A 17,351-nucleotide genomic window follows, 5' to 3' on the forward strand; every position below is an offset into this window, starting at 1 on the left:
ACCCTGCAGCTTCTATATCTGGGGAAAGATGAGTAGTGCAGAGCTACAGCCAGTACAACCAGCGATGTGCCCAAGCCTTAAGAAGGAGGAGGAGATAGACGTTAATATGGGAGAAAGGGAATTGGCAAAAAAAATCCCCAAGGAGAGCTTGTCACTATTTTGTATTCTCTTTGAAACGTGAAGAGAGACTCATTGATGGATCCTTTTAATTAATTTCTCTACAAGAACAGTATCAAGTAAGCCCATATATAAGAAGATCAGAAGAGGGCAGCCTGAGTGGCTCAGTGGTTTAGCGCCTGCCTTCGGCCCAGGGCATGATCCCGGAGTCCCAGGATCGAGTTCCACATCAGGCTCCCTGCATGGAGCCTGCCTCTCCCTCTGCCTGTACTTCTGCTTCTCTGTCTCTCGTGAATAAATAAATAAAATCTTTTTAAAAAAAGATCAAAAACAAAGATCAGAGATATATCTATCTCATAACTCTTACCTTGAAGGGAACATGCAGTCATTTTCTCGGTATAGTCTGTTCTTAATGATCTGATAGTGGGTCCCTAGTTTCCGTCTGACTACCTCTGCCATCATCTTCCTGGAGATACCTCCTCGGAAAGGAGTCAGATCCTCTTCTATGACCCTGGGAAAGAAAGTGAATCGTCAAGGAAAGCAGGTCAAGAAAGCAGTACCATTCCACCTACTACCTATCTGTGGGTTTAGATTTAGTATTAGAAAACACTGTACCGGGATCCCTGGGTGGCGCAGCGGTTTGGCGCCTGCCTTTGGCCCGGGGCGCGATCCTGGGGACCCGGGATCGAATCCCACATCGGGCTCCCGGTGCATGGAGCCTGCTTCTCCCTCGGCCTGTGTCTCTGCCTCTCTCTCTCTCTCTGTCTGTGACTATCATAAATAAATAAAAATTGAAAAAAAAAAAAAAAAAAAAAAAAGAAAACACTGTACCCCAGGGAAAGAATAGAGGGCAGGAATGAGCAACATTTCCCCCAGAAGCACATAGGTAATCTAAACCAAAACAATAAAGCCACAAAGAGGAAAAAGCAAGTCAATTTCTCTTCTTCCTCTCTCCATCTGGATTGTCTGCCCTCTGATTGATGCAATTTCTCCTTTGATACTCACACAACACACCCATGTGCTCCTAGTCACCGCAGTCCCACTGATCTCCTCTTCTCTCAATTCCACAGAAGGTATGATTTATGACTTACAGTATGACACTGTCTGATGCCCTTGGTCTCAGACTGACACCCCTATTCTGGTCTGTCTGGCCCCCACTCACGTCACATACAACCTGACAGTAATCACCAGAAATTATACTATTTTGTATCCCTTTTAAAGTTCAGTGCACAGTTTTCAGTAAATGTCATAAGCATTAGATGAATTTTTTGAGGAATCCTAGAATGACACATGAGGAACTCAAGGGCCCAGCTATTTAGCTGATGAGGAATCTAAGACCCAGAGAAGTTAAGTGACTTGCCACATGGATAATCAATGGGAGATCTGCAACTAAACCCCAAGACTTTTTTTTTTTTTTTAAGATTTTATTTATTTATTCTTGAGAGACAGAGAGAGAGAGAGGCAGAGACACGCAGAGGGAGGAGCAGGCTCCATGCAGGGAGCCCGATGCAGGACTCAATCCCAGGACCCCAGGATCACGCCCTGAGCTGAAGGCGGTGCTAAACCGCTGAGCCACCCGGGGCTGCCCCCAAGACTGCTTTCAAAGTCATCTCTCTACCACACTACTCTCTCAGCCATAACTCGCATACTTAAAAAATAACCAATAGGAAATTTATGATTGGGTCCATCTATAAATAGGCTCCTCCCTCTGACAATATTTACTGAGTACTTACTGAGGGCCAGCACCACCGATGCAACACTGATTAAAAGACCTAGGCCTTGACCTCAAGAAGCTTTCAGTCCGGTGTGGAACACCGACAAAGATGCGCAGCTTCATTCCTAGCAGTGAGCAGCCTTGCTGAGTCTACCTGGGCCCCTCCTATCCTACGGAAACCCACCACAGGAACTGTGCCTTTTATCAAGGCATGCTTGGCTCTCCCATCACTGTGACCCAGGTCTCTTGGGAGAATTTAAAGGAATTCTTATGACAAGCACTCAACTCTCAAAAGACACTCACCCATGGTAGCAGCTGCAGTTTTGACTTGAACATGGTTCGTAATTCTCCAAAGACCTGTTAATTTGCTCAATGAACACTTTCCACCTGGAACCTTCAAGAAGCAAACGAGAGTTAACAGAATATCCTGAGCATTCTCCTTTGCTAGCAGCAGGAGGCATGCAGAGAGCCAAGAGAAGGCCAAAACCTGCAGACACCGAATCTTCCTATTCCACTGATGGGAACGAAACGCCGGGAAGGATGCTTTCTGTGACTCGCCAGCTCTTGGGTCAAGTCGGCTTCTCTACTGAGCTATTGGGTGTCCAACAAGTGGGGAAATGTCCCAGCCTGGCGTTCAGAGCACTGGGAATAAACCGGTGACATGCATTCTCCCCTTCTCCTAATCAAAGCGACCCCTATAAAGGGATCAATGAAAAGCCAGAGACGCCCCCACCCAGATCCCTCAGGACGGGTTGGTCCCCGGGGTCCCTGCAGTACAAGCAGCGCCGCCCGGACGCGGTCGCTCACGCTCCAAGGCGCCCGGTGCCCTCGGCCCAGCCCTGCGCCCAGCGGCCGCAGCATCAGCCGGCCGCACCGGGGACCGGGGGGAGGGCCGGCGCCTCCGGACCGCACCGGACCCGGAGCCCACCTGACTCCTTCTGGCGGCCCGGCACTGGGGGCAGGAACAGCAGCAGCAGCCACAGCCCGAGCCGCGGGCGCGCCCCCCGCTCCATCGCCCGCACGCCACTGCCGAGGCCCCGCGGCCGCGCCGGCGGAAAGGCAGCCCCGCACAAAGATGGCCCGGGCGGGGGGCGGGGAGACACGTCACGTGGGCGGGGGCCGCCCCGCACAAAGATGGCGCCGCACAAGGAGAGGACCGTGGGCGCCGCACCACGTGGGCGGAGGGCCGCCCCGCACAAAGATGGCGGCGGGCGCCCCAGCTGGTGGGTGGAGGACCGCCCCGCACGCGGATGACCAGGTGGGCGGAGGGCCGTCCCGCAGGGAGATGACCAGGTGGGCGGAGGGCCGCCCCCCCGCACGGAGATGACCAGGTGGGCGGAGGGCCGCACGGAATGCAGATGACCAGGTGGGCGGAGGGCCGTCCCGCAGGGAGAAGACCAGGTGGGCGGAGGGCCGCCCCGAGGGAGATGACCAGGTGGGCGGAGGGCCGTCCCGCACGGAGAAGACCAGGTGGGCGGAGGGCCGTCCCGCAGGGAGATGACCAGGTGGGCGGAGGGCCGCCCCGAGGGAGATGACCAGGTGGGCGGAGGGCCGTCCCGCACGGAGAAGACCAGGTGGGCGGAGGGCCGCCCCGCATGCAGATGACCAGGTGGGCGAGGGCCGTCCCGCAGGGAGCTGACCAGGTGGGCGGAGGGCCGCCCCGCAGGGAGAAGACCAGGTGGGCGGAGGGCCGCCCCGCATGCAGATGACCAGGTGGGCGGAGGGCCGCCCCGCATGCAGATGACCAGGTGGGCGAGGGCCGTCCCGCAGGGAGATGACCAGGTGGGCGGAGGGCCGCCCCGAATGCAGATGACCAGGTGGGCGGAGGGCCGCCCCGCATGCAGATGACCAGGTGGGCGAGGGCCGTCCCGCAGGGAGATGACCAGGTGGGCGGAGGGCCGCCCCGCAGGGAGATGACCAGGTGGGCGGAGGGCCGCCCCGCATGCAGATGACCAGGTGGGCGAGGGCCGTCCCGCAGGGAGAAGACCAGGTGGGCGGAGGGCCGCCCCGCATGCAGATGACCAGGTGGGCGAGGGCCGTCCCGCACGGAGAAGACCAGGTGGGCGGAGGGCCGTCCCGCACGGAGAAGACCAGGTGGGCGGAGGGCCGTCCCGCACGGAATGACCAGGAGGGCGGAGGACCGCACGGAATGCAGATGACCAGGTGGGCGGAGGGCCGTCCCGCACGGAGATGACCAGGAGGGCGGAGGACCGCACGGAATGCAGATGACCAGGTGGGCGGAGGGCCGTCCCGCAGGGAGAAGACCAGGTGGGCGGAGGGCCGCCCCCCCGCACGGAGATGACCAGGTGGGCGGAGGGCCGCACGGAATGCAGATGACCAGGTGGGCGGAGGGCCGCACACGGATGGCCGCGCACCTCTGCGCCTCCCCGCCCCCAGCCCCGGCCGGCGGCCCGATTTCTCCGCGAGGGCGGTCCTGGGACGTCCCCCGAGTGCTGGGCGGGCGGCGCGCCTCTAGTCCCGCTTGTTTGGAGCCGAACTGTAGTGAGCAGCTTCACGTCGCCAGGTGTAGTGAAATGTTCAAACTCCATCTCTCTCTCTCATACAAAGTCCAGGAGAGAATGAATAAAAGGCATCCCCTGGGAAAATATGTCTAATAATGGTAATTCCTTACATTCTGTGGCATATTTAAAGCACCTTATTTTCTGCAGCCTGAAAACACGATCAGAACGGATGTTTCTTGCCCACAACTTCACAGTAAGTGGTACAACGTAGGCTAGCAAGTTCTTTGCATGACATTAAACTGCTTCTTATAGTATAGATTTGTTGAATACCTGAATGATTACAACACTGTTAGAACCCAAGGGGTGAAAAATAGCCTAGCACAAATCTCTTTGTAATAGGAATTTATAACAACTGGGGTGACTTAGACATGGGAAAAATCGGTAACATTATACTGGACAGTACAGGTTTATAACTATACATGGGTATATATAGTAATCATACAAGTATTTATTCAATGTAAATTTACTCAATTTACTAAAATGTGCAAGGTAACATCCTAGGCTCTGTAGAAATACACGAAAGTACAAGATGAGATATGTGCCGGGTTTAAAACTAGCGGGAAGACAAATATACTTCCCCAGAAATTATTTACAGCATAAGGCAATATGTAATTGCTATTGGTTTCAGTGGAAAGATCAATATGAGATGGAAATTTGGAAAAGGGGTGTGAGGGGTATATTGAAATGAAAATAAAATATTGCAGTTAAGGAATATTGTGTTGGAGACACTAAAAACAGGGAAGCCACAATTTGCAGAAGGTGGGGGTAGAAAAGATTGATGGTCGTGGAGGTTTAGGATGTACACTGAGGAATGATGAAAGATACAATAATGTTGATTAGTTAGGAATGGGTTATATCACTTACTTTGGGTGAGTAGGCAAGAAGAGAGCATGGATCTCCAACACTATATTATACAAGACTTCTTCAGGAATCCAAATGAAAATTTGAAATTCATTTCTTGTACTTCCAGAAGGTATGCAGTACTTCAAAATGAATGGTTCATTGAAGGCACATAACTAACACAGTGTGTTACATAGCTGAACACCGAGTAAGCTTTGCTTCAGAGTTAGTCTAAAATGAATATAGTGGAGAATAATTTTTAGAACTTTAATAAAGAAGTCTTTATTTTCTGTTATTTCAGCTTTCTGTAACCAGAAGAAAAAGGAAATCACCTTGTGTTATGTCTTTGAAATAAGAATAAGTCAGTATTTTCTACAACTTTACATTGTTTATCTATGTGGAAGAAGACATAGAAGAGATTGGGAGATAAATGGGCCCCGTATAAAGGAGGAATGAGCTGCATGGAACAATAATTGTTTCATTTCCTTAACAGATGAGGTGGTTTATTCCAGTGGTTCCCATATGTAAGTTAACTGCCAGAATCCTGAAGCTATTAAAATCACAGATTTCTGGGTCCTACGCCATCCCCTAATTTAAAATGCAAAATTCTCCACATATAAGCTCTTCCTTTGTCTTCAGATTCATTTCATGCCACATTCTCCTTTGCTCACCACAACCTAGCTATACAGCTTTGTGTTCTCAAACATGCCAAGCTCTTGCCCACCTTATAATCTCTGCATTAAGTTTTGTCTTCTATCTCAACTGCTTTTCCCTCCCATCTTTGCCTCTCTGGTTCCTCCCCAACATTCAGGTTTCTGCTGAGATGCCATTCCCTCCCTCAAAATAGAACCTTCCTTATTTTCTACCTTAGCCTGTTTGTCTCCATAGTTCTTATAATGTGTAATTATTTCATTAAATGCTTCCTGTTAGAATATAAGCTCCAGGAGGTCAGGGACCTATCTGTCTTGTTCACTAAGTACCTGGTACAGTCAGCTCTAAACAAATAACTGCTGAATGAACGAAGGATGGTGGTGAGCCAACAGAAAAATGGCAAAGGTGTTTCAATGTAGCAAGCTAGGAAGCAGTTAGAGCAAATAGGAAAATAAATGTACAAAGTTACAGAAATATGTAATGATCTGGGCTTTCTGTATTTGGGTTTGTATTCATTAATGAAAATTCTCTCTCTGCCTCTCTGTGACTATCATAAATAAATAAAAATTAAAAAAAATAAAAAAAAATTCTCTAGCACATAAGGACACTAAGAATATTTGGAATATTACTAAGCTTAGTAGTTTTGATATTGGTCCTTCTGGCTCTAAATTCTGCTCTGCCACTTATTAGCTGGGTTATTTTCAACAAGTTATTTAACCTCTCTTAAAACTTGTTTCCTCTATAAAATAGGAAAAATGGGCAGCCCAGGTGGCTCAGTGGTTTAGCGCCGCCTTCAGCCCAGGGCCTGATCCTGGAGACCCGGGATCGAGTCCCACGTCGGGCTCCCTGCCTGGAGCCTGCTTCTCCCTCTGCCTGTATCTCTGCCTCTCTCTCTCTCTCTCCTGTGTATTCTCATGAATAAATAAATAAAATAAAAATCCTTAAAAAAAAAAAAAAAGCCATTCCTCCACGAGCAACCTCTTCATTCTTGAAGCCTCGGCTTCAACACCCAAGCTCACTGTGAAGTCTTCCTCGGTATCGCCACCACTACCACCCCGCAGAATTTATTACTCTGAATAAATTACGATGAATTGCACGCTACCATCTGGACCTGGGGGATACTTTTGTTGCATCTGCTCTATCGCAATCACTGTGTTCTCCTGGTGCCCCGTGTCCGGTAGCCTGAGCGAGCTGTGGCATCCCCCCAACTCCGCACCCATCCAGTCCTTCACCTACAATAGGCGCACGACTGGATGCTGAAGCATGACCTCACGACTTGGGGGGTCCTTTTACCTGGCAGGAAGGCGACCTCCGGTGACATCTCCCAACCTCCCCCATCTGTAAAACTGAGGTGACATTTTGTACGCGGTTGTTAAGGGGCGTCCAGGGGACAGCCCAGGTCCCCCAAAGTGGAGCCAGCGCATCGCAGGGGCCCAGGGAGGAAACACGCAGGCCAGCGCCGCCGGGGCAGGCGCGGCCCACTGCGCAGGCGCACGCAGGAGGGGGTGGGGTGCCCGCTCCCGGGACCCAGCGCGGAGTTCCGGACGCCGGCTGGGCACCCGGGCCGCCGCCAGTCGCGGAGCTGACGTCATCTCCGTGCGCTGCCACGTCTGCTGAGCTCCGCGGTAATGGAGGCCGGGGATGAGTGCTGACCCGGCCGGGTTCTGCCTCTAACTTTAGCTCTGGCTCTGACTCTGGTAGTGACCTGGGGCCGGGGCGCGGGCTGGCAGCCCGAAGCCTGGGCACCTCCTGTCGCCTTCCCGGGCGGGGACGGCCTGCGGACGAGCAGCCGGTTTGGAGCGCGTCAACGCGGGGAGGGAGTGCTCTCGCCTGGGGTCCAGCCTGTGCCGCCGCCGCCGCCGCCGCCGCCTCCCCGGGATCCCGCCCCGCCGGCCGGGCCTCCTCCATGCGTGAGTATGACCGAGCCTCCGCGCCGCGGGGTCGTCTCGGCCTGCTGCGGCTCCCCGGTTTGCGCAGGAAGAAGCGCTTTGTCGTGGTTCCCCTTGTAGGGGCCAGTCTGTGGAAGTGTGTGGTCCCTTGTCAGCTGCCCCCCACCCCCACCCCCATCCTCTCACCTCTTCTATCCCAGTTTCACACTTTTCTTTCCCTCGTTAATGGAGCGCGGACCAGCAGTCCTGACGCCCAACGGTTTGGCTGTTTCGTCTCCTCTGGCGTTTCTTAGTCCACAGCCAGAAGCTGTTAGGAATACGGAACACCGGATCGGTCTGCAGGAACATTTGAAAACCAGGGCTTTTCCATTTTTCAGGTTTTTTCCCCCCAGTATTACTTAGGAAGCAGATTTGGGGGCGTATATATAAACAGACCCCCCCCTTTTTTTTTTCCCGGTGAGGGTCTTTGTTCCTTGTCTTTTAATCCTACCGTGTAAGTGATTTTTGAATGATTTTATACCAGTTTTTTCTGCAGTGTGCATCCACCATAGCCTCTTCTGATATTTGCACTGACATATGGAGTTGCCATTTGAACAGTTTGCTTTTTTTTTTTTTTAAGATTTTTTTTAAAGATTTTATTTATTTATTAGGGATACACAGAGAGAGAGAGAGAGAGAGAGGCAGAGACACAGGCAGAGGGAGAAGCAGGCTCTGTGCAGGGAGTCTGATGTGGGACTCGACCCCGGGTCTCCAGGATCATGCTCTGGGCCGAAGCTGGCACTAAACCGCTGAGCCACCCGGGCTGCCCCCAAACAGTTTACTTTTAAAGAGCTAACAGGCCAACTGCTGTACTTTCTTCCATCTTGTCAGTCCTTGCGGCAACCTCTGTAGGTCAAGAAACACTTTTGACTAAACAAACTCAGAGGTTAAATGCTTGAGCTACAGTCTCATAATATGTAGCAGATCCAATCCCCTGAACCCAGATCCCTTGATCACGAAACCCGACATTTTGGACAGTGCTGCTTTTCTTGTATTTCCAGTGGTTTACTGTAAAGTATTACATATGAATTGAAAATGTGTATGTTAGACATTTCTTGTTAACTTTTATCTGAGTGTCATATCATTCATACGACAGGTCAACTCAGGAAAGACACAAACTGTGACTTACCTAAGGCTGAACAAAGCTTAGATCAGAACTTAGGCTTCTGACCCATTAAAGTCTGAATAGTCCTTTCTTTATTTTTTATTTATTTATTTTTTTAAGATTTTATTTATCTATTCATGAGAGAGACACACACACACAGAGGCAGAGACACAGGCAGAGGGAGAAGCAGGCTCCATGCAGGGAGCTCCTGGGTCTCCAGGATCAGGCCCTGGGCTGATGGCAGCACTAAACCACTGAGCCCTCCGGGCCGCCCAAGTTTATTTGAATATCTGGTTTTACAAGGCCTGCTCACTCAGTTTTTCTGTTGTTTTGTTACATTGCTTAGTTTAAAAATAGTAAACTGATATTTAAATGTCTTTTCTTTTGTTCAGTTGAAACAGGTTGACAGCCATTAACCTAGGTTGCAGCTACAGGTGGCGCTGGAAGCAGACTGGTTCCCGGACATGCCCGGTGGAAGGAGGGGCCCTAGTCGGCAGCAGCTAAGCCGTTCAGCTTTACCTTCTTTACAGACTTTGGTTGGTGGGGGCTGCGGCAATGGAACAGGCCTGAGAAACAGGTAAAGGAGAAATAAGACTATACATAATTTGTAATATACTATGATCAGTATGACTAACATAGCAGTCATCATGCTATTCAGATACTTGCTTATCAGGGTTATTTCTTGGCAGTGAGGTGGGAATCCTGCCCTGAAGATTGAAAGCTCAGTATTTCAGCATATTTTGGAGTGGAAAGCTGTGATATAGAGCCCACAAAGTGAAAGCAGTCCAGTTCTCACCTATGGCTGATAATCGAAATTCTAATCATCTAATCATCATTAATAGCTTGTTAGCTATTAAAAAAAGGGAGAAGTGAATTAAAGTACAAGAGGAGGGGATCCCTGGGTGGCTCAGCGGTTTAGTGCTTGCCTTTGGCCCAGGGTGTGATCCTGGAGTTCTGGGATCGAGTCCCACATCAGGCTTCCTGCATGGAGCCTGCTTCTCCCTCTGCCTGTTCTCTGCCTCTCTCTCTCTCTCTCTCTCTCTGTGTGTGTGTGTCTCTCATGAATAAATAAATAAAATCTTTAAAAAAGAATAAATAAAGTACAAGAGGAGTGTTGTCGTTTAACTCTTTACTAGCGTTCTTTTTTTTTTTTTTTTTTTTTTTTTAGCAGAGGAGGACAAATTAAAACTGATAGTTAACATGAAATTCTAAAATTATAAGTCGGGATCCCTGGGTGACACAGCGGTTTAGCGCCTGCCTTTGGCCCAGGGCCCGATCCTGGAGACCCGGGATCGAGTCCCACGTCGGGCTCCCGGTGCATGGAGCCTGCTTCTCCCTCTGCCTGTGTCTCTGCCTCTCTCCCTCTCTCTCTCTGTGTGTGACTATCATAAATAAATAAAAATTTTTAAAAAATAATAAAAAATAAAATAAAAAATAAAATTATAAGTCATATTCTATTAAGAGTCTTAAAAATTATTTTGTTCAAAAAATTGTTTGAAATGAATAAACTCGATTGTAACCCAAACATTGTAAGACTTGTATATAAAAATAAAGAATTTGGTCTTTTTAGTGGAAATTTATCTTTGTTCCTAATTTTTAAAGTTAGGATGAATTATTTCTAATCTGATCTAGGATAACTCATTTCATGAGGAGTTTCAGTCATGTAGCAGTGGAAAGAGGTGACTTTTACTTTATATCAAGTGTTTGAACAAGATAATTTTTGTCGCTTATTTTCTGCTTCCTCTCTGAATAGTTTTCTCTTGCTTGGATTCTAGTTTTCACTACTAGTAGTAATCAGTACTGTTGCCTTTTCAGGCTTTCCTGATGTTACTTGTGCACTTCTCTCTTCCTGGCCTGCCCTCCCTCTTTCTTTCTGACTTTCCAAAGTTCTACTCAGTCCTCAAAATCAGTTCTGATCTTGTTTCAGTGGGGCTCTCCCTGAAATTCCAGTTTGAAGGGATTTTCTAGTCTCTGATTCTTCTTATACTAATTTTCAATCCAAATTTTATATTTATATATGTATACAGAGCACTTATAATTTATTCTAGACTATTATTTTTTATTGTTTTTTGGATTTCTTGATGTTAAAAACAGTGATACACTGCTCTGTAGTAAGATGTTGAAAATAAATGAAATAGTAAACTGCAGTACTTTTTGAAAGTTTAAATTTTCCAAAGTTTCTACAATAACTTGTATTAGTTTACATTTTTAAAAATAAGAAAAAAGAATAAGTGAAAATGCTTTTGAAGAAAGGTACTATAAAACATAGATTTTGAGGTAAAGGATGTTTTGTATTTAAGTACATGCCTTAATTTTACCAATATATACTATCAATTTAGTGATTTAGTTGTTTACAATTGCAATGGAAAATTGTAGCTGTGCCTAGCTTGGATTGTAGCTAGCTAAAAAATTTTAATTCTCTGTATTAACTCTGGTAGTTGTTTGTTCATTTTCTTCTACTTTGGTTTTGTGGATTCCCCTAAGTAATTCGTTCTCAGACTGCCCTGATAGAATTCCTCCTCACAGTTTTGGGGACTGTTTGAGGAGGAAGAGTTAGGCAGGCCTAGTAGTCCAGGCTTCAGGTTTCCCAGTCCTCTCTTAATCAGACTAACTCCTTCTCCTGTGTGTTTCAATATCAAGATACTGGAGCAGTCCGGTGGTTCAGCGGTTCAGCGCCACCTTTAGCCTAGGGCACAAGCCTGGAGACCTGGGATCGAGTCCCACGTCGGGCTCCCTGGATGGAGCCTGCTTCTCTCTCTGCCTGTGACTGCCTCTCTCTCTCTCTGTCTCTTATGAATAAATAAATAAATATCAAAATACCATGTAAAATGTCCTTTGGGGGAGGGAAAATGAAGTGTTCTGCTAGTTAAAAAAGCATTGAAAATCACATTTCTAGATGGTTCTTCCTTGGTTTAGTGAATATAGGAATTAAATGTGGACTAAAATCCTCCTTCAGGTATGCAGATAGAATACTCGAAAGACCTAGGAACATTTGAAAAATACCTGTGCTCTTGAAAGAATGTAGCTATGATCATATGTTCTTTTTTCTGCCTTTTTTTAAAAAAAATATTTTATTTATTTATTCATGAGAGACACACACAGAGAGGCAGAGACACAGGCAGAGGGAGAAGCAGGCTCCATGCAGGGAACCTGATGTGGGACTTGATCCTGGGTCTCCAGGATCACATCCTCAGCCGAAGGCGGCGCTAAACCGCTGAGCCACCCGGGTTGCCCTTTTTTCTGCCTTCTTTGTAGCTCTTCTATCCTGGCTCTCAGGGTTCCAGTCATGGTCACCTTGATCTACTTCTCCACTCCACAGTATTCAAACACATTTGAATGAAATGAAAGATCATAGTTGTACATGGCTTTAAAAATTACTAAAACTATTATTGAGTGGTTATTTTGTGACACTTTTATCTAAAGAGGTTATTTTGGAAGAAGATGGTTCTATATTTGTTTTTTGATGGGAAAGAAAAAGCCTAAAATAGGTTATTATATAACACCTAGGAAGAGTTGTAAGAAATATGGATAAAACTAGTGGTAAATGGCCTAGAAAATAATTTTAGGAAGGATGTATACAAAGAAAGATGAGGAAAACTCACTTTTGGAGTGTTTGTAGAGTACTAAGGAGAGAAATTGATAATTTCTTAAGCGTGATATAATTTAGATGATATGTTTGATTCTGTAAGACATAGGTCAGCTGGAGGAGAGAGCATTTGCCAATGTTTGTAGCATGATTGGTGAAGGTCAGCTTGGGAATGTCAGAGCTAGTTTGATGACACAATCAAGATTGAAATCCATAGTTTCATGTCCTCTTTTTTTTTCCCTCTGGGGAGCAGGGATTTATTCATAGGGTAAAGTATTTACTTGATTGCCTTCTAAAGAAGGAGGATATGCTGTGAGTTTCTGAGTTTCCCAGAGATCGTTTAGTTGAGGGAGAATTTTATTTGAGAAGGACTAAGAGTGATTTTTTTTTTCTTTGTTTTGGCTTTGCATATACTTTGTTAATAATATGACCTGAGCATGTCCAAATGATCACTGCTTTCTCCATCCCTCCTAATTCTTTTTTATTCTTTTGGATCTTTCTTGCTTTATCCCTATGCTTAGCCAAAACCTTGGTAAAAACGTTGGGTGCTGAGCCTCTAATGAACCTTCCTGGTAGACAGCATTTCACATGTGTTTTCACAGGTAGTTGCTGAAGGATTTAAGTGAGTCCTATATGACTCCACTGATAAGGACTCTTGGAATTTTGTGCCTGGTTTCCTCTGGACTTTGCCCCATGTACCTATTTCCTCTGCTAATTTTGATTTGTATCCTTTTGCTGTAATGAACACAACTATATGCCAAGTTCTGTGAATCTTCCTAATGAACCCTCAAGCCTGGGCATGATCCTGGGGACCTGTAGCACAGTTTGAAAGAATATTCTATGTTAACATTGGAAAGAATTCTTTTTTAAAAAATTTATTCATGAGAGACACGGAGAGAGAGGCAGAGACATAGGCAGAGAGAGAAGCAGGCTCCTCGCAGGGAGCCCGATGCGGGACTCCATTCTGGGACCTGGGATCCCGCCCTGGGCTGAAGGCAGACCTCAACTGCTGAGCCACCCAGGTGTCCCTGAAAAGAATTCTTTAAAGAGAATATATTCCAACTCCTGTATTTTAAGTGAAGAAACTGAGGCTCAAGGATATAAAGTTACTTTCTCAAAGACTACAGCTGGTCTATCTAGACTAGGACTATCCCACATTGTGTCTCAAATATATTTGTGCCATTTTGCCTTTTTTGCATCTATTTTTATATCCTGTGAGAGAAATAATGTTTTCATTTTTCCTAAATAATATGTCTAACTAATTTTCTGAGATATATAGACCAAGACTGTTTATTTTAACTTTTTTTTTTTTTTTTTTGGTTTTAAGAACTTTGATCTTATCTCCTATTAAGCCTTCAAATTAGAAGAAAGCTTTCCTTTTTCCCTCAGATACTCTGCATCACTTTGACCTTTGTTCCCTTTTTTTTTTTGGCTTGAAGTATAATAGCCAAAATCTTGTGTAAAATCTCACAAATACAGATCTTCTGCACTTTGTTTTGAATATTTCTTGAACCTCAGCATTTATTTGTTAACAGCAGAAGCATGTTGGTCTGCTTTACTTGGGAAAAATTCTGTAAGAATCTTTTTAACCTTTAAATAGTAACAAATAATTTAGCATGCTTTCTCCCTTCATTATTTTTGATGGAAAAGGAATAAGAATTTTTAACTTGTTCTAGAGTAAAGGCTCCTAACCTTATAACTTTTCTTCAGAATTTTGTATTTCCTTATCTCATGACTAACTGGGGAGAGAGAATAGATTGACTATTGGCATTAATCGCCTACATTCAGGTCCACCAACTTGTACAACTCCACAGAGCACCTTTCACATTGTATTCTATATGAATGAAAGCTCCTGGAGTTGTGCAGTGGCCGATGTGTTAATAATAATGTGTTAATGATTGGTTTATAATTGAACAGGTGAGGTGTGAGACCTACTGGTACTTCACAACCTACTCCGTGGTAAGCTTGTTGTATTCGATTAGTATTTGGAAATGAGGGGAAGTAGTTTTTACAGTTTTTCCCACCCTCTCCCAACCTATTCCTGTTCTTCCCTTCTAGCTCTTTTCAGATTCTACCATGGTATTCTTTTTTTCTTTTTTTTTTTTTTTTAAAGTAGGCTCCATGGGGCTTGAACTCAACCTCCGAGATCAAACGTAAGCTGAGATCGAAAGTCGGATGCTCAACTGACTGAGCCACCCAGGTGCCCCTCTGCCATGATATTCTTAACTGGTCAGAATGAGCAGAGTTCATATTCCCATGAGTCACTTGAAGTACTATAAATGTCACATACTAATGTTATAATTCTATATTTGGAAATCTTAGAGGGGAAGGTAACAGTATTATTGTTCCTCCTCTTGAATCTTCTTTGGAAATATCCGAAACAAGCTTCTTTTCCTTGTTCTGAAATAATAGTAGACCCTTAGATATCTGTAACTATTCCCAGCTATGTAAACAATGGGAGAGCTTATTCCCTACCCACCTCCGTCTTAGCATTTTCGATAGCCCATCTATTTATGATTTATAAAAAAGCCTGGAAGTTTAAAAATAAATAAATAAATAAGCCTGGAAGAAAGAAAGAACAGCCAGAAGAGGGGGAGTAAAATATCTATATTTTAATTTGTATATTAAGAGATCTCTCTTTTGTGACCACATTAGTCTGCTGCCTTCTCAACATGAAGGTATATATGTGACTTGAACTAGGAAAAGTACAGTCTCTGTCCTTAAGATTATGATCTGATAGACAAAACATAAAAGTATATAAGAAATTATGTAATAGTAATGAAAAGTACAATAGTAAAGGCATAATTTAGGTATAATGGTGGTACAGGAGTGAGATGAATTGGTTTAGATTGACTGAGTCATTAAGCTTCATGGAGGATATGCTCAATAATTTAAAAAGTCTTGAAGGATTTTGTCAGTAAATGTGTAGGTGAGGGGTTAAGGACGGTGGTTTTGAGTGGTATTGCTGGTGAAAAGAATATACAAAAGAATAGCAAATAGCATATTTGCTATTTTGAAATTTTTTTGCTATAGAATAGCAAGTCTATAGGTTGCATGTGGAGGAGTGTCAAGAGATTGGGCTAATCTGTTAAGTAGAGAGCTGCATAGGACATACTAAAAATTTCTGGATGTTATCTTGTTGGCAGCAGAGAGCCATTAAAGGGTTTTAGGCAAGACGGTAGCACTGTCAGTTTCACTTAGATCTATGAAGGTAGGTTGGAGAATTTGATGAAGTTAATTTTAGGGAGATTACTTCAATAGTTTAAGTGAAACATGGTAATTGAACTAAGGCAATGGGTTTAGACCGGAGGGTGCAGTGGAAAAAGTTTTACAAAGTGGAATATTTAAGATTTAGAGAGTGACTGGATATGGGGAGTCAGGAAAGTTCTAATATAACTCCCAGGTTTCTAATTTAAGCAGTTACTGAGTGGGCCACGAACCAGGGTCAGGATTGTAGGAGGAAGAACACAGCAAAGTCCAGTACACAACTTGATAACATAGATCTGAAATTCAGCAGTGAACTCTACGGAGAGAAATTTTAGTTTTCAACATGTTAAAGATAATGGAACCTGTGGCCACATTTTTGGGCACTAAGAGAATGTGTGTAGAGGGAGAAGACAAGAACAGGAGATTCTAGGGTAGAGTCCTGAGGGAAGGCCAGCAGTTAAGCAGTAAGTGGAGAAGGAAGGAAGCAAGGGGCCCTTTATGCTGTTTACGATTGAAAGGTACCACGATTTGAATTAATTGTGGTTTTCTCTTTCAGAAATGGTAGTGCTATTGGCCTTCCGGTCCCACCTATCACAGCCTTAATCACCCCAGGTCCTGTTCGTCATTGCCAAATTCCTGATTTGCCTGTAGATGGAAGCCTGCTCTTTGAATTTCTCTTTTTCATCTACCTGCTGGTTGCTCTCTTTATTCAATACATCAATATCTATAAAACAGTGTGGTGGTATCCTTATAATCATCCTGCGTCTTGTACTTCACTGGTAAGTCTTAATAGCGTTTTAATTTCATTATGTTACTTAACCAAGAAACTAGCTGGAAAGCCTATGTGTACAAATTATACTTTTCTTAGTAATTTTTCTTGTAAAAAAATGTTTTCTGTTAAACCACAGATTACTTTCAGAACTGTAATCTCATAAGATTATTAAAATATAAGTATCTGGAAAGTTAAAATACAAATGAAAATGCAGAAAACATTTAAGTAACTTATTATAATAATATCAAGAGTCTTGATGTTTAGCTTTCTATGCACTATTTGTTGGACTTAAGGTGCCAATATGACTAAATTCCAGGAAATTTACCCTTTTTGTTTTTTAAAATTTTATTTATTTGTTTGATAGAGAACTAGTGAGCATGAGAGAGAACAGATGGGGGGAGGCTCTCTGCTGAGCAGGGAGCCTGATGTGGGACTCAGTCCCAGGATCCTGAGATCATGACCTGAGCTTAAGGCAGATGCTTAACTGTCTGAGCCACCCAGGCACCCCGGAAGTTTACCCTTTTAATGACTACCTAATGATGGTTGCTTCTGTAACAAATAAACCCCAAATTGTGTAATACTTCACACACATAATAGTCTGAGGCAGTTGTTTGATTTGCAGGAGTAGCACTTCCATGTGGTCAGTCAGTGGACTCAGACTGATGCAGACTCTGCTGTCTTCCCGTATGTGGTCTCCAAGTTGACTGTGGGTCACTTCTTTCAGCTGGAAAGGGGAAAGGCATAGAGAAGGATAAAGGAGAGGTTCTTAGTGGCCAGGCTCACATCATATTCCCGTATGTCCACTCCTAACTGCAAGGAGACTGGAAACTATGATCCTTTCATAGGATTTGTACCGTGAATAAAACTGGGCCGTTAAAAAATAAAATCGAGACAAGAACTACCTGTCTT

General features: G+C 45.0%; 2 protein-coding genes across 8 annotated transcripts in view; one reads left to right on the forward strand and one right to left on the reverse strand.

Moving 5' to 3' along the window:
- The window catches only part of POGLUT1 (protein O-glucosyltransferase 1), a 32,819-nt gene extending 25,503 nt beyond the window's left edge, over positions 1-7,316 (reverse strand). For both annotated transcript variants that reach the window (XM_072812423.1, XM_072812422.1), the window contains exons 1-5: positions 7,138-7,316; positions 5,218-5,424; positions 2,760-4,623; positions 2,135-2,225; positions 485-628 (exon numbers count right to left, since the gene is read on the reverse strand). In XM_072812423.1, coding sequence (XP_072668524.1) covers positions 485-628; positions 2,135-2,225; positions 2,760-4,380 — 1,856 coding nt within the window. In that variant the 5' untranslated portion in view covers positions 4,381-4,623; positions 5,218-5,424; positions 7,138-7,316. The remainder of the gene's footprint in view (positions 1-484; positions 629-2,134; positions 2,226-2,759; positions 4,624-5,217; positions 5,425-7,137) is intronic.
- The window catches only part of TMEM39A (transmembrane protein 39A), a 37,710-nt gene continuing 24,018 nt past the window's right edge, over positions 3,660-17,351 (forward strand). The window contains exons 1-4 of one of the 6 annotated variants that reach the window (XM_072812426.1): positions 3,660-4,451; positions 5,495-5,717; positions 9,270-9,454; positions 16,227-16,449. In XM_072812426.1, coding sequence (XP_072668527.1) covers positions 9,342-9,454; positions 16,227-16,449 — 336 coding nt within the window. In that variant the 5' untranslated portion in view covers positions 3,660-4,451; positions 5,495-5,717; positions 9,270-9,341. Of the gene's footprint in view, positions 5,718-7,403; positions 7,755-9,269; positions 9,455-14,583; positions 14,693-16,226; positions 16,450-17,351 lie in introns of those variants that run through there. The other 5 variants (XM_072812425.1, XR_012024513.1, XM_072812424.1 and 2 more) reach the window with 5 other exon arrangements.

Source organism: Canis lupus, chromosome 35 (genome assembly GCF_048164855.1).
Source record: "Canis lupus baileyi chromosome 35, mCanLup2.hap1, whole genome shotgun sequence".
Lineage (NCBI taxonomy): Eukaryota > Metazoa > Chordata > Mammalia > Carnivora > Canidae > Canis > Canis lupus.